Here is a 22692-nt window from a genome sequence, read left to right on the forward strand (position 1 = left end):
AGGTTCTCAGACTCCCCCGGAGGGCTTGTCCAAACATGAATCACTGGGCCCCACTCCCCCGTTTCTGATCCAGTGTAGGTGGTGGGACCTGAGGATGCGCATTTCTGCTAAGTTCCTGGGTGGTATTGATGTGCCGTGAGCACCTTGAAGGTAGAAACCCTATTTTATCTCTATATCCCCATGGCCTTTGCCTAGAGCCTGGAGCATGGGGGTGGGGGAAGGTTCCCATAGACACAGTTGAAAGAAACCATAAAAGGAGAAAAAAAGAGTAGAGAAAAAAAGGGGAAGAGAAAGAAAAAGAAATTGAGCAAGAGAGGGAGGAAGGGAAGAAGGGGGAGGGAGAAAGAAAGGGCAAGAGAGAAAGAAAATGAGAATTTAGGGCTCCTAGGAAGAACTTCCTTTCAATACCAAACACCTTTTCTCTTTCAACTTAGTTCATACTGGTTTCTCCATTTCTCTACTCTTTGAGTCTAAACCAGAGGTTGCCAAACTTCTAGAGTTCATGGATTAGCCAAATTATAAAAGGAAAGAACTCTAGATGGGAGCCTCCCCTAGGTTTACTCCCCTGTTATCTTGCCAGGACACTAAAAGACACACACATATGTCTTCCACCATGACCAACATCTCATAGAAGAAAGAACATCTTTCATAGCAAAAAGGTTGAATGCATATGATCTCAAAACAAAAGCTAGTTCTTTAAATGGAGTACTTTTATTTCTATGAAAAAAAATCCACACCGTATTTCTTTAGTTATCTCTTTCTACCACATCTGGTGAACGTTTTATTACAGACAACCATTGGGCGCTATACCGGCTTCTGAGAACCCCTGGTCTAACCACCCAACTGTAATTCCAGACTAAGCACTTGTATTTTCCTCCCAGAACCCTGTGTATGGGGCTTAGAACCTTGTCACTTCAGGTAATTTTCAGTTCCCAGACAGGGCCTGGGTTTTCCGGCCATTTCTCAGGCTATTCCATCTGCTCGGAATGCTCGCCGCCCACCTGGAAAGCCCTTAATCTGTTTTCAAATGCTGCCAGTTCCGTGATGTTTTCCTGACCTTTATCATCCCGGGATATTAATTGTCTCATCATCAGTGTTTCCGTAGCATCTGCTCTTTTGAACTGGACTCATTTATCAACAGGTTCACTAGGCTAGAATTCCTGGGGAGTCCTAAGATCGAAACCTTGGTCTTGGCAGGTACCTTGGCAGGGTATCTGGAACATAATGCTCTAGAGATGTCTTAATAAAAACCATGAAAAAGGAATTGGACTTGATCTGATGGGCAATAGGCAAGTACCATGAGTTCCTGGTCAGAGGAATGACATACTCGATCCCATCCTTTAGAAAGATCTTACTTGTGGTGGAGACCTAGATAGACCAAGGTGAGAGAAAGTGACCGAGAGAAGTCAGCAGTGACAATGGCCTGATAATAGTGGGGATGAAGACTGGCCTGGTCGGTCTGATTCCTATATCCAACTTTCCTTTGGATGAGGAACACTAAGAAGTCCTCCCCACAGACTTTCTCTGTTTCCACCAGAGTGATGGTCATGGGGCTAGTTGATATAATACTGTATGGAGGGAGCATCCCTAATCATCTCAGTCCTTGGGAATACCTAGGATGCTGGCATCTTTGCTTCTCCAAACACAGGTCAGGTGGGAGCTGCAGGGTTGACCCTCATTATGAGGTGGGTCAAACTCTTCCAGGATCTCAGCCTCCTCTTTCAGTGCCCTTTCCTCCCTCCCTCTCCATCAACTTCATCACATGCCCATGTACCTTGTTGTCTGTTAATAAAACCTTATCTGATGACACTTATGCCTGAGGGTGCATAAGAGATTTAGGTGTTCCCTCTTCCAGAGAGTAGCTGTGCCATCAACCTATGGAGGGAGAGGAGCTACACCGTCAAAGGAATTGCAGGCGGTGGGTAGAGGTATTTTCAAGGAACCCACATGGAGTCTTTCTTGGGCCTCGGAAGTCATAGTACTAGAAGTGACCACCTCTTCTGATGGCACAGACTGACCTTGGCCAAAGCATCATAAGCATAAAGTGGCCATTTGATTCCTGCTCAACTCTGGAAGGGAGTGCTGAGATCTTGCAAATGTGCCGTATTGTTGATTATGGCGTTTCCATCACACATGGATCCTCAGCTTCCTCATCTATAAAATTAAGGGGTTGGACAAAATAACGTCTACGTTTTTCTGCCAACTCGGACATTTTGTGGTTGTATGATCATTGGTTCGATGCTTTTAAAAAAAAAAAAGGAGAATGTCAGCCAGAAATATTGAAATCAAATTTTATTTTTGGAAAATGACATTACACACATCTTGCAAATGTACACATAAATGAGAATGAGATGAAGAGCAGAGCTTGAGAGCCAAAATGATTGCAAGAGCAGCTCCGTGGCTGCCCGGTATCGAACGCTGTGAATCCGCAGCGTTCACAGTTCACAACACGCTATACACATGGGGAACTTCTCTAGACTTTGAAGTCCTCTGACCAAAGAAAGCCCTCATCAAATTGTGAAGGGAGGAAGAGGGATATTAACAGGCACAGGAGATGAAAAGGGTCTGCTCCAGCTGGTTTACGTGGGCCTCACCAAACCTATCAGTCCAAGTGGGAACAGCAAACCAAAAAGGAGGCCGCCTTCTTGCTTTTGAATCACAGCCTAAGAGCAGGCGAGGCACTGCCTGGGAAGCCGACAGCAATACATATAAACCCATGTCCTTGTCTTTTCTGGCCATAACTATCCTAAAGGGGCAACTACAAATCCCTAAAATATCTGTTGTCTTGCTCTGTTTTTCTTTTCTTTTTTAAAAATAATTATCCATCATTGATCAAGCAGAGCCTTCTGCGGGCCCCTGAATATCTCAAAACTGTTGCAGGGCTAAGGGACATCTTTGTCCACTGATTTTCGATTAGGTGTGATCCTGAGAATGATTTAATTCTGCAAGGCCATCAAATAGCCCAAGAGGCGCCCAACCTGCCCCTGATTTTTATGCAAAGGGGAACTGAGTCTTTGATCACAATGCCATTCCTTGAGAAATGGTTAATAACTGCTAAGAGGCTGTTGAGAAATGCCTCCCCCCCTTTTTGGTTTGTTTGTTCTTTGCTGACTTTACTTGGCAAAAATTATTGGCCCCTAAATCAGTTATTTACAACTGCAAGACACCAGGGAGCAGGGGGAGGGAGAAGGCGAGGGAGGGAAGAGGGACCACAAGGAAGAATATATTCTTTTCAGAGGTTAGAATGAGTTATTTAAGAAATGTGATGTACAATACCATGCATTTACTCTCCAAAGCTAGTCACTAGCAAGCTAACGCCTCTAACACTACAACCACCAATTACAGCTGTTTTGCTACAGTTACTGAGTTCTAACTACAGCTATAGGGCAGAAAGGGTGGGCTGTTTCCATTTTAAACTTTCTCCCTTTGAAAATGGCCATAAAAGCGTTTTCTGTACAAGTTTAATGGCACCAAAAGGTGAGCGAAAACGTTTTAAAGAACTTACCACACATGAGAAATGCAAAATTCAATTAAAACATGCATTAGTTGTATACAAGTCATAAGGGATCATTGGCTTCAAGCTGCAATATATTACAGGACCATAGACTGGAGACATGTAGGTAAAACCTCTTGCTTGCTCAGATCCCTTTAAGAGAACTTACAAAGAAATGGCAATGGAAAGGGCATTCCATATGCTATTGCTAAGCAGTGACATTCCCAAGGGCTGTGCACCCTGATGAATAAATTAGCACCTGCAGGATAGCTTCTTTAGGTCTAGTATTACTCTTATATGGACCACGTGCACAGGATCATGAACAGTTGGTGTCAATAGGAAATGTTTAGCTGAATTTAGTAACAGAAGGAAAAGCACAAGTCAATTAAGTGAACGTTTCTTTTTATGGAGTTGCTAAATACACTGAACATTTAAAGCAACCCCAATTGCCTATCAGTTCAGCTTGAAAAAGTCAACACTCGGCAAGCCCCAAACATACTATAGAGGGCTTATGGTATAATGGTCAAACTTTAAAGAAACTGTCCCCCCACCCCACCCCCAGCTAAACCAAATGACAGGAGAAATTACCTCTGGTCTCTCCTTATATTATATTGCAGCTTTTAAAATTATGAGCAAATTAAACAAAATCAACCACTAGTATTTAGCTGATATGAATCCCTAGGTGGATCTTCCAGTTCAGCTGATTACTTCTCTGAGCACGTTTCACTGCTCCACAAGGTATTCTGTACAATACTTGGAAGGCGATGACCCAAAGATACGTGAGCAATAAGGAACCTGCTTGGGAGGATCTGCTTTGGGGAATTACAACTGAAAATGTGGAAGAAAGGGCCAGGATCGGATTGATCCCCACGAACACACTTCTGACTGGACTTGGGCAGGCTCAGGGCTTGCTGAGTCTGGAAACAACTCCTCATGACCAAGGCAAGGTCAAGGGGCTAAGAAGAGGCATAGGCCCAACACCTCAATAAGGAGGAAGGTAAAACATTAAAAGGGAGAGAAAAAAAGAGAGAGAGAGAGAGAGAAGGATTGCAGAGGACAGAGGAGAGAGGTTTGTACTGCAGAAAGAGAGAGGGATAAAACAGAGAGCAAATATGGTGAACTGGAGAGAGAAAGAAAAGACAAGAGATACAAGGGGAGGTAAGGAAGAGAGTGGCAGAAAGCCGTGGATTTCCTCGTTGTTAACCCCTGAACGAAAAGTTCCAATGCCTCCCAGTCTTTGCCTTAGTTCACAGGATGTCTGCTCTGACTTCTGTTGTGCCACTGATCTCTCCCAACTAGCCTGTCCTACTAATCAGGAAAAGAAGATGCCTTAATTCCCAATGAGAATTCTATACTCCCCTAGCTTCAGGTATCCAAGGTAAGACAAGACTGCTTCTGATTCCAGAAGATGGTGAAGCCTATGAGCTAAGGAATAAAAAGTTGGGCAGTTAGAAGGGGAGGTCCTAGAGCCTTGTCCTATGACAACAAGCATCTCACTGCCTAGGCCAGATGGGAGGCCTACATGGCTTCTTAACAGAAAGCAGGAAGCAACACCAGGAGGCTGGGTATAAAGACCACCCCAGGTCTTTTGGGGATGGAGACAAGCTTGGGGACCAGGGTGGGAGAGACAGAGGAGGAAGTCACCCTTTCCTGAAAAGATAGAAGGAGAAAATTCTCTAACCAGACATACTGAAAGACAGGATGATGGAGAAGGAGCTTCCTTGTCTCTGGAAAGAAAAAGTGGAAGGGCTAGAAGAATCTGCTAAGTCTGAGCCCACAGTAGCTTGCCCATTGGAGCCAGGGCTCTGTGGGTTTAGAAATGCATTGTCCTCCCTGAATATATATTTTGGCTGCTGTGTGGCAAGAACCTCCAGCCTTTTCCCTGCTAGGGAAGTGAGTTTTGCTAGCCAGAGGAAAAATAAAATCAGGAATTTATTTTTAAGAAGTGATTCATGTTGTCTTGGTCTATGATTACAGTGTTCAGGGCCAAGGCAATCCATTGAGTGCTCATGGCACTGGACTGGATCTGGGCCACCAAAAGTCAGAGAACCTGTTGGCATGGTGTACCTCCAGCCAAAAGGTACGCAAGAGGAATCGATGCAGTCTGCTTGCTCCAGGTGGTCACACCTGCAAGAAAATGGAAACCCCGGATGGAATCATAAAAGAGTGGATAAGGCAACATATGGGGTCCCCTTCTTAGGTGGAGGCAGGAGTGTGACAGCCTTGAACTTCCACACCTGGAGAGAGACCCAGGAAGCCCAGCAATGGCAAAGCTCCAGACAAGAGGTCCCGGATCACTTTTGGCATATCTATGGCTAGGCCTTTATCCTCTCTAGGTTCCTGGTTCCAAAATAGAGAATGCTAACCCCTCTTCAGTCCCAGATAAGCTTCAAAATGCCGACGGTTTACTTAGGAAGCCAGCCTAGGCCTAGAAGCCAAATCCTTTCATGCAGTAAAGGCAATATACGAGTGAGGCCTAGTCTTGGAGATCCAAGTGGCCCCATGTGGCCAAGGACAGGATCCAATGGCCTTTTTTTTCTTTTAAAGAAATTGCCAATGCTTTTTATTTCCATAGCAAACTGGACAGTGAAGGAAGTCGTTCAAACCCCATTGTCTCAGTGCCTCTGTCTGGGGAGGTCTCTTGGCATAGATGTGTTTGAGGTACACTGCTCTTTGGGAACATTCTCATCAGTGGGCTGGAGCTTGTTTTGGAGATATGGGCATGCTTGCTCCCTTGTCCAAGGGAGATGTATTTTTTTTTTAAATAAGCTCTTTAGAAACAAATCTGAGGGGGACTAGGGACAGGTCCATCCAAAGTACCAAAAGTTCTAAGAAGTAAACAGAGTGTTGGCCAAGGCAAGCACTGGACTGCTGGTCTGACTTGGGTTGGGTGATTCAGTGAAGGCTCTAGAGGCTCAGACCCCTTCTTCTTGCCTTCTTCAGATACAACACATCCCCTTGAAGGTTCCTTGGTTACTTCTGATTGAGGAGGAGAAGGAGGAGGGAGAGCGAATTTCCTGAGGAGTGGGGTAAGCCCAGAGGAGGTCTTTTGGAACTGAACTAATGAATACTGGTTCCCAGGAAGAAAACTTGTTGCCCTGTTTCTGCCCTGGAAGGGCCCCGGGAGCCGTGTACACAAGAAGACGGACATGGTGTGTACAGCACGTAGCTTACTATTTTAGTGCAAACTCAAGGAGCCAATGTTTAACATCAGGCAGGGAACATTTGAGTCACAAAGCCCCTTGCTTATACCTGGAAATTGTTCCCATTAGGGCGGGACGACTATGGACACATTGCGGATGAGGGCAACCACAGTAAGACCAGGTTATTTTCTCTAGCTAGTCTCACTCCCATATTTTAAAAGAAATCACTGCCAGCGGAATGGTAGGCACACTCGTTTAAAAACTACTGAAAAGTCATCTCAGAAAGTCTGGATGAACAAAGCTACTGTTTCCCTCCTTCCTTCCTTCCTTCCTTCTTTCCTTCCTTCCTTCCTTCCTTCCTTCCCTCCTTCTTCCCTGCCTCCCTGCCTTTCCCTGCTCTGGGAATAAGAAACCTTTCCTTCAGCCTACAAAGACCAACCAGCATGAGATGAGGTGAGCTGACAGGGGAAAGCAGTCTTCCCCATCCCATTCGGACAAGGTAGCAACACAGGGGGCTCTGCTCTGAGGGCGCCTCAAGGTGGGGCAGTGATCCCCTGTGTTGTATGGACAAGGTCAGTGACCCCCTTGTTCCAGTAGGTCCTCAGTGCCTCCATTTCTCTGGGGACATCTGCAGTCCATGTGAACGGGAACCATGTGAACAGAGGGAGAAAGAGCCGTATTAGGTTGCTCGGTGGATTTCCCGCTGACATCAGGGCAGCAGCATATGGCTCCAAGATGCAACATGACCCTGGGAAAGAATTCTCAGGAGCCTGGTGGAAGGCAATACAGTTCAGTGGGAAAAGGCTTTGGAATAAGAGCCAGGAGCTGTGGGTTCTAATCCCAGCCCTGCCCCTAGCCAGCTGTGTGACCTTGGGGAAATTACTTTACCTCTGCATCTCCGTTCCTGGCCTGAAAATGAGGAATGTGGAGTAGATGATATGATCTTAAGGTTCCTTCCAACTAGAAAACTCTATGATTCAATCTAGGCTAATACTAAAATCCGTAAGGACACAAAGCAGTCATGCTAATGGCTATCCTTTCCAAAACAGTGAAGAGAAAAGGAACTTTTCTCTCAATTTACCCCTAGTTAACACTACTTATGAAGTTGTTCAGCCCAGCCCCCATATATACATTTTCCCCTTCTTTGTCCCTATTTCTATTTCTGTAAGGGAGAAAAATCAGGAGGTAGGAACAAGCAACAGATGGATGGTGTGTGTGTGTGTGTGTGTGTCTCCGTGTGTGTGTGTCTCTCTCTCATGTGTGTGTGTGTGTGTGTGTGTGTGTGTGTGTGTGTGTGAAAGAGGGAGGGAAAATGGGGAGATTAACAGTAAAAACTTGCTGAATGGCTCGCGCATTGCTGACTATGTAGGAGGAACATAATGGGACTTTTGTGGTAAAACTGGATTGGGTAAGATTGGGAACGAAGGATGGGGCCGAAGGTGCTCAGTTTCAAACGAACTTATTATTATTATTTTTTTTGCCTTGAAAATGGGCCAATTTAAAATGTAATCATTAAAGGCTTGAATTTTGAACTATACCGAGTCCCTCTGAAGCGGGACTGTCCCTCTGAAGAAGAAACAGTTCCTTATAATCAATTTTTTTAAGAAGGTGGAAATCCTATTATCATTATAGAAGATTGTTGGTTGAAGGATCATTCTAAAAAAAATATGTCCACTGAATATTTTCCTGGTTTTTTGGGGATTTTTTTTTTTTTTTGTCTTTTTGCTTTTTTTTCTAGGGCTGCAGTGGTGGCATATGGAGGTTCCCAGGCTAAGGGTCTAATTGGAGCTGTAGCCGCAAGCCTATGCCAGAGCCACAGCAACGCAGGGTCCGCGCCACGTCTGTGACCTACACCACAGCTCACGGTGACGCCGGATCCTTAACCCACTGAAAGAGGCGAGGGAACGAACCTGCACCCTCGTGGTTCCTAGTCAGATTCATTAACCACTGCTCCATGACGGGAACTCCCACTGAGTATTTTCTAATGGTATATATTCCACAAGCAAGGAAATGCTCAGAGTGGTAGCATAGGGCCTAGACATAAGGAAATCTGAGTTCCTGCACTGGTCCTGGTCTTGATCAGCAGGTCATTTGGCTGCCTCAGCTTCAGTTTCATCTTAAATAGAAGGAATTAGACTAAATGAGATCTAGAGAAAGACAATGGGCGAAATCTCTGGGGATCTGGCCTGAAGTCTGTTTCTAGACTTCCTACTACTCTGTACATCCTTCATCCCAAGTACCACTTTTTCCCAATTAACTAAAAATTGATCTGGGAGGCACTAAGCAAATCTTGAGCTTCTAGGAAATAGGGGGACATAAAATGGACTTCTCAATGGTTTCTAATAGCCTACAAATAATGGAGAGGGGCAAAAGGAGCTTCTCACAATTTAGGGTTCTTCAATGACCAGTTTTACCAGGAATCAGTACTACCATCAACTAAACTTTCCTTGAACCAAAAAATGTTTCTTGTAGCTAAGCATCTCTGAAGCTTGTCTAGGGGCATCTGGTCTCCCCTTCCACCACTGAGTTTCCTCCTACACAGTACACATCAGCAATGCCAAGTTGCCACTGATCTATATTGGGGGTGTCCTGTAATATCTCCTAATTATGAAGCAGATGCACACACACACACATACACACACACACACACACACAAGTGCACGCACGCACGCATGCACACGCACACACACAGGGCAAGCTCATTCCAGTTAAAGTGGAAGAACAAATGCAAGTCATTCAATAGCCAAACAGAAGCTTGGCTGCGAATGTTGCACTGCTCCAACTATTTGAAAAATTACAAAGAAATAAGGACATCTTCATTTTATCTGCTAAAAGTAAACACGGAATTGGCATGCATGGCTTTCACTTAAATTTAGTTGTATTTGCCATTATGGGCTATGATTAGAGACAAAAAGCAGTGTTATAAACCTGTACCTCAAAGACTGAGAACTACTTCAAATCATCAGTCCTTAGCAAAGAGAAATCCTTTCTAGTGTTAAAGACAAGTGAAAGGACTCTGTGTCTTCAGTATGAAATATCAGGATTATAGATAAAAAAGAGCTGCTTAAAATATGCCATAACATTTCATTTAAAATATAATTAGAATGTCTGGTCCACACTGAAATTATTAATGTAAGCATAGCTGTTAAAAAGTTATCAAAAGTCTGATTCTATTGAATTGGCCTCTGCTATTCATTTTGATTTTTCTGGAGGTTTCTGTTTGGCAGTGACAGCATGATTTCTAAACTACGTTATTCTTCTGCATTTTTTTTGGTAAATTTTCTGCATGTGTTTTTTAGACAAAAGAAAAGTCACCAGTTTATAAAAAAGGAGCCTGAAGAGTATGCTCCTGAAATACAGACACGAGGTTTTATAAAAAGGATATTGGTTTCTTGCTATAAAAAGCGACCGAAAGGTGTCAGACCTGAAAACAAATTCTCACAGTGTTTTCAGTGTTGGCTGTTTACAAGGCATTCAATAGAACAGAGATAGATGGATACCGTACAGTTTGTGTCGTAACTCGCTATGTGAGACAGCCTCCTAGAGGAATTAGGCATATGAAAAGTCCCTCACCTCCAGCTCTTATTAATTGCTTATTGATTCTAAATTGCCCCAGTGGAGATGCTGACAAGGAATTCACTGTGCTTTATAAACACTACTGAAATGTCTACAGTGTTTTCCAATTTTGCCCAGGCTCTTTCAGTTAGCCCTGCACCGAGGTCCTAAGCATCTGGTGTCAGAATGACAAGTTGCTGGTGTTTCTCCCCCTTGACAGCCAGAATTGGTGCTAGACAACAAACTGGGGGCTCAATCAGGAGTGAAGAGCCAGGCTGGGGAGATGCCTTGCCATCCTCTCAGCATCCTCCAGCATTCTTGAGATGGGGAGGCAAGGGACACTTGTGTTTGTCACTTTTGGATTTGCCAATGAGTTTTTTTTTCCACACACGTATCTTAAGTGCTATGTATAGAAACAACCCTCTACAGAAGGAAGACTGTCGAGAGCAAAGCGAGGTGGGAAAAATAAAGCAGGTGCCTAAGCATTCAATAGAAAGGTCATGGACTAGCATAGTTTGCATCCCTGGAAAAGTTACCCCAAAGGATGGTTATCAATCTATCTCTTCTAATTGGTAACTGTGGATCAGTGGCCCAGAGGAGATATCACAGGAAAATAAACCCAACCTATTACAGTGTGTTTTAAAAAATAACAACAACAACAACAACAAAATAAAAACTTGAAAGCACCAATAGCCCTGTTGGACACTTGAGCAGAAGTACCCTATTGTAATGGTAAGCTTGGATTTGTACTCTGGACTCTGAACACTATCCTCCTTCACATGGAATCTCCAAGTGAGTCTGAGTCATCCAAGGACAGAGGCAGGTACAGGTCCTGTAAGAAAATAAGGGATAAAGTTAACTCTCCTTTTCTTTTCTTTCTTTTCTTTTTTTTTTTTTTTTTTTTTTGTGTGTGTGTGTATGTATGTCTTTTCTAGGGCCGCTCCCGCAGCATATGGAGGTTCCCAGACTAGGGGTCTAATGGGGGCTGTAGCCGCCGGCCTACACCACAGCCCCAGCAACACCAGATCTGCATCTTCGACCTACACCACAGCTCACGGCAACGCCGGATCCTTAACCCACTGAGCGAGGCCAGGGACGGAACCCGCCACCTCATGGTTCCTAGTCGGATTGGCTAACCACTGAGCTACAATGGGAACTCCCTACTCTCTTTACATCTTGGGTTCTGAAATGGGCAAGACTATATGATTGCTATTTTTTAACTTTTAAACTAATATTTTCTCTAATTTTTATTTTGAAATAATGATACACTCACAGGAAGTTGAAGTACATGGTGAAATGTACCCTTCCTTCAGCTTCCCCCAATGGTAACATCTTAGTTTTTCCAACACTTGTGTGTGTGTGAGTGTGTAGTACAGTCCTATGCAATTTTAACCATATGTCTATATTTGTGTGACCATCATCACTGTCACGTTACAGAACTATAGGCTCACCAAAGGGCTCCCTCGTGCTCCCCCTTTGTAGTTACACCCACCCCTCCCCCATTCCCTAGGCCTTGACAACCAATGTTCTGTTTCCCACCTCTACAGTTTTGTCATTTCAGGAATGTTGTATAAATGGAAGCATACAGTATGCAATCACCTTTTGTGATTGCCCTTTCCCATCAGCATACTTCCCTGGAGATCCACCATGTTGTTGCCTATATCAGTAGTTCACTCCTTCATATTGCTGAGCAACATTCCATAGCGTGGTTGTACCCCAGTTTAACCATTCATTGCGTGAAGGGCAGGTGGGATTATTTCAGTTTTAGGCTATTACAAATAATGCAGTTAGAAACATCCACGTACAGGTTTCGGTATGAACAGAGTTGTCATTTCTCTGGGATAAACGCTCAAGAGTATAACTTCTAAGTTGTATATTAATGGCATGTTTAGTTTTATAAGGATGGCCATATTGTTTTCCAGAATGACTGTGTCATTTACATTCACACCAGAGAATTATTAGTGATCCAGTTTCTTTATATCCTCACCAGTATTTGGTGTTTTCGCTACTTTCAATTTTAGTCAGTCTTGTTGGTTTGTAGTGATATCCCATTGCGGTTTTAATTTGTATTTCCTTGATGACTAATGACATTAAACATCTTTTCACATGCATAGTTGACATCCATAATTTCTCTCACGTTCAATTGAAGAAGATTCCTCAGTAATATTCCTTCATGTTTTTTGTCCATTTTCTAATTGGATTTTTCTTATTGTTGAGTTTTAACAGTTATTTTTACATTCTATAAATGGTATTGCTTAGATATGTGACTTGCAGTCTGTAGCTTGTCTTTTCATAACCTTTGCATGGTCTTTGACAGAGCAAAAGTTTTTAATTTTGATGAGGTCCAATTTATCCAGTATATCATTTTTTTTTCTTTTACAGATTGCATTTTTGTTGTCAAATCTAAGAACTCCTGACCTAGCCAAAGATCAGAAGATTATCTCCTATGTTTCCTTTCTTAAATGTTTTACATTTACACCTGCAATCCATTTTTGAGTTATTTTTATGTACGATACGAAGATTAGGTTAGGGGTCTTTTTTTTTTTTTTTTTTTTTTTGCCTAGGGATATCCAATTGCTCCAGCACCATTTTTTGAAAAAGCTGTCTTTCTTCAATAGACGGACTTTTGTACCTTTATCAAAAAATCAGTTGTGGGAGTTCCCATTGTGGCACAATGGAAATGAATCCAACGAGGAACCATGAGGTTGCGGGTCTGATCCCTGGCCTCACCCAGTGGGCTAAGGATCTGGCATTGCTGTGAGCTGTGGTGTAGGTCGCAGATGTGGCTCAGATCTGGCGTTGCTGTGGCTGTAGCATAGGCCAGTGGCTACATCTCCAATTTGACCCCTAGCCTGGGAGCCTCCATATGCCATGAGAGTATGGCCCTAAAAAGCAAAAATAAATAAATAAATAAATAAAATAAAAAAATAAGTTGTGGATATACATATGTGGGTTCATTTCAGGCTCCCAGACTGCTGCCAGGCCCTGAATAAATAGCTAACCCAGAAACTGTACCCCATTATCTAATTCCAATTTATTTCCTGATGCTTCCATATTCCACCAGGAATTAGGATTAATGCGTCCAATACTGCCCCAAGCCTTGTCTATGTCGGGAGGAGATGAGATGGTATGGCATTGGTTTTTTCCCACTGTTCCCACAGCTCTATTTGGAGATCCTTATGATTACTCTTGGATTTACTTCACCCATTGTCTAAATAAGTACTTTTCAAATATCTCTCTCAATTTCTCTCTTGCTTCTCTTTAAAATTCTCCATTCAGGAGGTACCTTAGAAATCTATACATAGAACTACCATATGACCCAGCAGTCCCACTCTTGGGCATACATCCAGACAAAACTTTCCCTAAAAAAGACACATGCACCCGCATGTTCATTGCAGCACTATCCACAATAGCCAAGACATGGAAACAACCCAAATGTCCATAAACAGATGATTGGATTAGGAATACGTGGTATATATACACAATGGAATACTACTCAACCATAAAAAAGACAGACATAATGCCATTTGCAGCAACATGGATGGAACTAGAGACTCTCATACTGAGTGAAATAAGTCAGAAAGAGAAAGACAAATACCATATGATTTCACTTATAACTGGAATCTAATACACAGTACAAATGAATATTTCCACAGAAAAGAAAATCATAGACTTGGAGAATAGACTTGTGGCTGCCTGGGGGGAGAGGGAGGGAGTGGGAAGGATCAGGAGCTTGGGGTTAGCGGATGCAATCTATTGCTCTTGGAATGGATTTACAATGAGATCCTGCTGTGTAGCATTGAGAACTACGTCTAGATACTTACATCGCAACACAACAATGGGAGGAAAAAGTATGTATACACGTATGTATAACTTGGTCCCCATGCTGTACAGTGGAAAAATAAATAAATTTAAAAAAAATTCTCCATTCGCTTGGAAGCCAAATACATGAAATAAAGAAAAAAAAAAAAGTGCAGCTGTTTTGAATGAACCAGACATGGGGGAGGCAGAATCTCACTCATCTGCAAATGAAGCAGAGTTTGAAATCACTGTTTTCATTCACATTATCAGCAAGACACTAAAGGAAACTGGAAAACTTAGGGTCAAATCTGTGGATATTTAAGAGACTCTCTTTAGAATCATGGAAACAGAGAACTTCAGTAGAGGATTGTCCATGAAAATTAGAGAATGCAGCTTCTCCCTGAAGTAGAGCTCGAAGTGAAAATGAGGAAGGAGCAGGAACTATGTTAGGCCATTTAGAATGGAAAGAAGAGCAACATATATTCAGAAACCCGAGGTTTTAGTCCTGGTTAAGTGGTACTGGCACATTGCACGAGTCTTTGAGTCTTGGTTTTCTCATCAAGAAAATGCAGAATGTACAATCTATAAGGTCTACCAGCTCTGAGGATGCTCAAAGAAAGACTGAATCATTAAAAACCACAACAAAGTAACTATAGCAAATAGACTCACTTCTCACCAACCTACCATCCCTACACTGTAAATCAGGCATTGGCAAACTTTCTGTAAGGAGCTACACAGTAAATATTTTAGGTTCCCTTTGATGGACACATATTTTCTTTGTTACACAGTTTATTTATTTGGGTTTTGTTTCTTTTACAATCCTTTAAAAATGTAAGAAACATTTTTCAATCTTTATTTTTAAAATTTTTATTATAGATGATTTATAATGTTGTATTACTTTCAGGTGTCGAGTAAAGTGACTCAGTTATACATATACCCATTCTTTTTTCCCATATAGGTTATTAGAGAACATTGAGTAGACCTCTCTATGCCATAACAGTAGGCCCTTGTTAGTTATCTATTGTATACATAGTAGTGGATATGTGTTAATCCCATCCTCCCAATTTATCCCTTGCCCCCACAGTTTCCCCATTGGTAACCATAAGTTTAATTTCGAAATCCATGAGTTTAAGGAAACATTTTTTTTTTTTTACATTGGGTGGCTGTCCAAAACAACCAGGCCATACACAGGATTTGGAACTGTAACTCTATACAACCAAACAAAATTTCTTAGAAAACTGATTTGAAAAGAGATCAGTAACTTAAAATAAGCACATGTAATTACAGACTCATGGTAACAGCAAAACAAAAGTTTATAATAGATATACACACAAAAAAGAAAAAGGAAACCAAACATAACACTAAAGATAGTCATTGAATCATGAGAAGAAAACGAAAGGAGGAAAACAGACCTACAAAAACAAATCCAAAACAATTATCAAAATGGCAATAAGAACATACCTATCAATCATCACCTTACATGTAAATGGACTAAATGTTCCAACCAAAAGATATAGACTGGCTGAATGGATACAAAATGAGATCTGTATATTTGCTATCTACAAGAGAGTCCCTTCAGATCTACAGACACATACAGACTGAAATTGAGGGAATAGAAAAAGGTATTCAAGCAAATGTAAATCAAGAGTTACAATACTTATATCAGACAAAATAGACTTTAAAATAAAAAGATCAAGAAAGATACAACACGATGATCAAAGGATCAATCCAAGAAGAAGATATTAATATATCTGTACTCAACATAGGAGCACCTCAATTTATAAGGCAAATGTTAACAGACATAAAAGGAGAAGTTGACAGTACACAACAATGGTGGGGGACTTTAACACTCCACTTATATCAATGGGCAGATCATCCAGACAGAAAATTAATAAGGCAACAGTGGTCTCAAATGATACATTAGATCAGATGGACTTCATTAATATTGATAGAACATTCCATCCCAAAGCAGCAGAACACACATTCTTTTCAAGTGCACATGGAACATTCTCCAGGATAGAACTCATCTTGGGCGAAAAAGCAAGACTCAGGATAATTAAGAAAACTGAAATCAAATCAAGCATCCTTTCTGACCACAATGCTATGAGGCCAGAAATCAACTGTAAGAAAAAAAAATTTCAAAAACCCCTCAAAAACTAGTGGAGGCTAAACAATACGCCACTAGAGAACCAAGGAACAACTGAAGAAGTCAGAGGAAATTAAAAAATACCTAGAAACAAATGAAAATGAAAACATGATGACCCAAAACCTATAGATGCAGCAAAAGCATTCTAAGAGGGAAGATTAGAGTGATACAAGAAAAATATCAAATAAACAACCTAACCTTATGCCTAAAATAACTAAAGAAATAAGAACAAACAAAATCCAAAGGTTGTAGATGGACAGAAATAAAAGATCAGAGCAGAAATAAATGAAATAGAGACTAAAAAATAACAGAAAAATCAATGAAACTAAACCTGGTTCTTTGAAAAGATAAACAAAATTGATAAAACTTTAGTCAGATTCATCAAGATAAAAAGAGAGAGGGCCCAAATCAATAAAATCAGAAAAGAAAAAGAAGTTACAACCTACACTGCAGAAATACAAAGGATCATAAGAGACTACTATGAGTAACTATACATTGATGAAATGGACTACCTAGAAGAAATGGACAAATTGTTAGAAAGGTACAATCCCCCAAGACTGAACCAAGAAGAAATGGAAAATATGAACAGACCGATTACCAGTACTGAAATTGAATCAGTAATTTAAAAACTCCCAACAAGCAAAAGTCCAAGACCAGAAGGCTTCACAGGTGAATTCTATCAAACATTTAGAGAAGAATTAACACTTATCCTTCTGAAACTATTTCAAAAAATTTCAGAGGAAGGAACACTTACAAACTCATTTTATGAGTCCACCATCACCCTGATACCAAAACCAGATGAAGGAATCACAAAAAAAAAAAGAAAATTACAGGTCAATATCACTGATGAACATAGATGCAAAAATCCTCAACAAAATATTAGCATGCTGACTCTAACAATACTTTAAAAGGATCATACACCATGATCAAATGGGATTTATTTCAGGGATGCAAAAATTTTTCAATATCTGCATATCAGTGTGATACACCACATTAACAAAATGAAGAATAAAAACCATGTGATCATATCAATAGATGCAGGCAAAGTTTTTGATAAAATCCAACACCCCTTTACGATAAAAACTCTCTAGGAAGTGGGCATAGAAGGAACCTACCTCAACATGATGAAGACCATATATGACAAACCCATAGCTAACATCATACTCAATGGTGAAAAGCTGAAAGCCTTTCCTCCAAGATCAGGATCAAGACAAGGATGTCCTCTCTCATCACTTTTATTCAACATACTTTTGGAAATCCTTGCCACAGCAGAGAAGAAAAAGTAATAAAAGGGAACCAAGTTGGAAAAGAAGAGGTAAAACTGTCACTCTTTGCAGATGACATGATATCATACATAGAAAATCCTAAAGATGCTGCCAGAAAACTATTAGATCTCATTAATGAATTTGGTAAAGTTACAGGATATGAAATTAATACCCAGAAATCTATTGCAAATCTATACACTAAACATGAAAGATAAAAATGGAAATTAAGGAAACAATCCCATTTACCCTCACATCAAAAAGAATAAAATTCCTAAGGAATAAATTTACCTAAGGAAGCAAAAGATCTGTACTATGAAAACTATGACATTGATGAAAGAAATTAAAGATGATACAGACAGATGAAAAGATATACTGTGTTCTTGGATTGGAAGAATAAATATTGCAAAAATGGCCATACTACCTAAGGCAATCTACAGATTCATTGCAATCCCTATCAAATTACCAACGGCATTTTTTGCAGAAGTAGTACAAAAAAATTTTAATATGTATGGAAACGCAAAAGACCCTAAGTAGCCAAAGCAATCTTGAGAAAGAAGAACAGAGCCGGAGGAATCCAGGCCCCTGACTTCAGACTATACTACAAAGCTACAGTCAATATATATTAATACAATGGAATATTACTCAGCCATAAAAGGAATGAAATAATGCCATTTGCAGCAACATGGATGAACCTAGAGATTATCATGCTAAGTGAAGTAAGTCAGACAAAGACAAATATAGGATTTCACTTATATGCGGAATATAAAAAATGATACAAATGAACTTATTTACAAAACAGAAATAAACTCACATAGAAATAAACTTATTGTTACCAAAGGGGAGAGGGAAGGGTTGGGAGATAAATTAGGAATTTGGGATTAACATATACACACTACTATATATAAAACAGGTAAACCAGAAATAGCTACTGTAAAACACAGGGAACTATATTTAAAATCTTGTAATAACCTATAATGGAAAAGAATCTGGAAAAGAATATATATATATATCTGAATCACTTTGCTGTATACTTGAAAGTAACACATTGTAAATTAACTATACTTCAGTAAATAATCAAATAAATTTTAAAAAGTAGTTTTTGTTAAGATGTTAATTGTAATCCCTAGGGCAACCACTAAGAAAATAAATCAAAATAAAATTAGTAAAAATACTAAAATGGTACACTAGAAAAATATCTATTTTAGGCAAAAAAGGCAGAAGTCCAGGCATCAAGGGACGAAAAAGACACAACATACAGAAAACATCAAATGGTAGATCTAATTCCTACCTTACCAATAATTACATTAAACATAAGTAGATTAAGTACTCAAATGAAAAGGCAAAGATTGGCAAAGTGGATTTTTTAAAAAAAATACATGAATCAGCAATATGCAGTTTAGAAGAGACATAATTTAGATTCAGAGATGCAAATAGGTTTAAAGTAAAAGTATGAAAAAGATTTACCATGCAGTTAGCAACCAAAAAAGAGAGATGGCATGGCTATACTAATATCAGAAAAATTAGACTTTAAGACAAAACTTGTTACTAGATACAAAGAGAGATTTTATAATGATAAAATATTATATATATGTATATACATATATGCCTTGACAACAGAGCACCAAAAATACATGACGCAAGAAATGATTAAATTGAAGAGAGGAATAAACAATTGAACCATAATAGTTGATAACTTCAATTCCCCACCTTCTGTAATGGATAGAATAGGCAGAAGACCAAGCAGGAAAGAGAATGTCAGACACAAAAATAATTACACATCTAATCTACTGCATCCAACAATAGCAGAATAAATATTCTTCTCAAGGTCCTATGTTATGCTCTGCATGACAGTTCATATGTTAGGCCATAACATTAGTCTCAATAAATCTAAAAGTACTGAAATCATACAAAGTACATTCTTTAACTACAGTAGAATTAAATTAGAAAGCAATAACCTAAAGATATTTGGGAAATTCACAAACATGTGGAAATCAAACAACATACTGCTAAATAGTCAATGAGTTAAAGAAGAAAATCACCACGGAAATTAGAAAATACTTTGAGATAAAGGAAAATGAAATAACAATATACCAAAAGTTATGGGATGCAGCTAAAGCAGTACTTAGAGGAAAATTTATATGAAATGTTCAGACTATGTAAACTCATAGAAACAGAGAGTAGATTAGTAGTTGCCAGGGGGTGGGGTGGACAGGGAAGGGGCTGTGACTACTAATGGGCAGAGGATTTCTTTTAAAGGTGTTGAATACCTTCTTGCACATCTTTGTGATTATTCTAAAAACCACTAAACTGTACTCTCTGAAAAGGTGAATTTTATTTCAATAAGATGTTATTTTTAAAAACAGTACCTTTGAAAATCCTTTATATTGACAACTGAATACTGTTTATAATGATTCCTGAGCTGGTAACCCTACACAGCAATATGCCTGTATCAGTGTATAGTGTACACAGTAATAGTATGTAATGATGTGCACAAATGTAAGAGATAGTTTTGTAGTAGTTTTATGACTAGATCATGACCATTGATGAATTCCGTAAGTTCAATTTACACATAATGCAAATCCACTGTAGTAGAAAGAGCACAGGATTAAGAGTCAGGAGACACAGGTCCTAAACCTAACTTCCCCTTTCAGGGTTTTTGCTTCTATATCTGAAAATTGAGGAAGATGTAGACTATAATATCTTTAAGGTTCCTTCTAGCTCTAAAATTCTATTAAAGATAACTTGGATCATTGCATTTTGTTCTTTCTCCTTACACCAAAGCAAAGGAAAGAAGGCAGGCATTGCCCAGTCAGTGAATTCCCTGGGCATTTTTCAAGCAGCACACAAGGCCCTTTTCATTACCGAAGCTACTTTGAGTCTAACCACAGCAAACCATTGGCCTTCAGGATTCACCCTTGGTCCTTTTTTTTTTTTTTTTCTTTTTATGGCAGCACCTGCAGCATATGGAAGTTCCTGGACTAGGGGTCGAAAATTGCAGCTGGATCTCAGTTGCTGGCCTATGCGACAGCCCCAGGAATGTAGGATCCGAGCAGCATCCGCAACCTGCACCACAGCTTGTCACAACACCGGATCCCTAATCCACTGAGAGAGGCCAGGGATCAAACCTGCATCCTCATGGACACTATGTTGGGTCCTTAACCTGCTAAGCCACAGTGGGAGCTCCCACTCTGGTCTTAGTCATTCGTGTAACAGACCCTTCAGTGCAATTCATTGGTTAGTGGAGATAATTATCAGAGAAGACTGTTATCTCAGAGGAAGAGGGGACAGGCCTAGGGATAGAAGTGGGAGGAGACTTCACTTGCAGCTGCTTTGACTTGGAATGGGTTGGATGAGACACAGGCTAAGGAGAGAATCCAGAGAACTAGGCCCCTAGGTATGAACTTCTGTACGTCTGCCCTCCATTAACTTAGTATTCAAAAGCTATTTTCTTGTATGGGTACCACAATGTTCAGGAAAAGGAATTCTCTCAACATTCTGTTTTTGTTGATTGATATGTAGAAATACAGAAACACACATATTGCTTAACAATACAAATAATTTGCACCTGAAATTCATTTGCTTCGTCCCCTGGAGCCTTACAGAACAAAATGTTTGTAACAGATACAGCTGTGCTGGCGATACTATTGCGTTAGAGAAAACAAAAACTTGGTCTCTGGTCCAAGAAGCTTATAGTCCAAAGGAAGTCAGAGAGAAATTTTGAGAAACCTGGCTTCTAGTTTGGGTTTGCTTTTTCCCAAATGTGCCCTGTGCTTTTCTGATGGTGTGGCTTTGTTCTTGCAGATTTTTTTTTTTTTTTTAAAAAAAGCTGGAACGCCTGTTCTCTTCACCAGCCATCAAGAGCCTACCCAGGCTTGAAAGTCCCACTTAAATGTCACCTAGTCTGTAAATTGTTCCCCATCTCCCCCCCTCCCTCAGTCAGATGTCTTTTCCACCCTCTCTGTGCTCCTACAGTTCTTTTGTTCGCTCTTGATTACTCTACCAAAATCCACTTAGACGGGTGCCTGTGATTTAAGGATCAGGACCCTGCTTTGTTCATGAAACTACCTCTCTAAGCACTTATAGGAGGGCAGAAAAAAAAGTCTGGAAACCCAGAGGAAAATGTCTATTTCAATAATGTTAGGTATGTTTTCAAATAATATGTCAAATATATTTTCCTTCAATCTCCAAGCAACTTTGCAAGCAAAACGCCTCCACGCTTAAAGCCATGAGGGTAATCACTAATCTGGAAAAAAATTAAATAAATCAGAAATTTCCCTGTGTTTCTAGGCATCTTGAACATCTTTAATACAGTACATTCTCCAAATCGTTGAATCATACTGGGGTCTTTAACCTCAGCACCTCCTTTTTCTCATCTGTAAAATGGAAACATTAGCCTGTCCTGTCTCTTTCACAGGGTTATCACAAGGGGAAATGGGAAAATGGCTATGCAAAAAGATAAAGCAGTACGGAAGTGCAAAATGTTGTTTTCATTAACTATACAAGGATTTACTTCGTGTCCATATTGTAGCACTTGAGTATGCGGACTTTGGCTAACCTCGTTGCAGCTGCATTAAAAAGGATTCTCCATGAGTTGCTTAAGAGAAGAAGCCAAGAGGCTGATTACAGCCTAGGGCCCTGCCACAGCCATCAAAAGTTACCAAAGGGATGCTGGGACTTCAAGTTTGTTTCCAATTGCGCAGGAGGAAAGTCATGGCCTTGGCCACCTGCTTCCTGTCTCCACCATGACTCACACCTTTCAGGTCCACTTGGATGGGAGTTCAGCTGAGATGTGCTTAGGCCCACTGCCCAAGGACCTTGATTGTGCTAAGGCTCAGGTAACTGTGTGAAGGGAGAAGCAAGAAGTGGAGCCTGAGCCCCTAGGGGACTGAGCCAAGGTCACAACACACTTTCTAGCTTATTCAGGAAAGCCAGTTCATCCTCCATCATTGGCGGTGTCAGCATGAGGCTACTGCCTCCTAATGGGATGCACTAGGAGAGACGCAACATCATTTCTCTGATACTTCTGTCCCAGATGCATGATCTGAATTTAACCACAAGGAGACATCAAACTTAAATAGAAGGATATTTTACCAAATAACTAGCCTGTGCTCTTCATTTCTACAATACATTGTTCTAAAAGATAAAAAAAGACTCGAGAACTTTTCCAGATGAGAGAAGACTAAAAAGATAGGACCACTGAAGGCAATGTATGACCCTAGAATGGATCCTGGACCAGAAAAAAGAATGCTTTTAGGGCAACTGATAAAATTTGAATATAGACAGCAGAGT

The 22692-nt window shown here is 40.4% G+C and overlaps 1 protein-coding gene across 12 annotated transcripts in view; it reads right to left on the reverse strand.

Moving 5' to 3' along the window:
* DCX (doublecortin) overlaps positions 2278-22692 on the reverse strand; it is a 326902-nt gene continuing 306487 nt past the window's right edge. For all 12 annotated transcript variants that reach the window (XM_013986335.2, XM_013986332.2, XM_013986339.2 and 9 more), the window contains one exon: positions 2278-11023. In XM_013986335.2, coding sequence (XP_013841789.1) covers positions 10967-11023 — 57 coding nt within the window. In that variant the 3' untranslated portion in view covers positions 2278-10966. The remainder of the gene's footprint in view (positions 11024-22692) is intronic.

Source organism: Sus scrofa, chromosome X (assembly GCF_000003025.6).
Source record: "Sus scrofa isolate TJ Tabasco breed Duroc chromosome X, Sscrofa11.1, whole genome shotgun sequence".
Lineage (NCBI taxonomy): Eukaryota > Metazoa > Chordata > Mammalia > Artiodactyla > Suidae > Sus > Sus scrofa.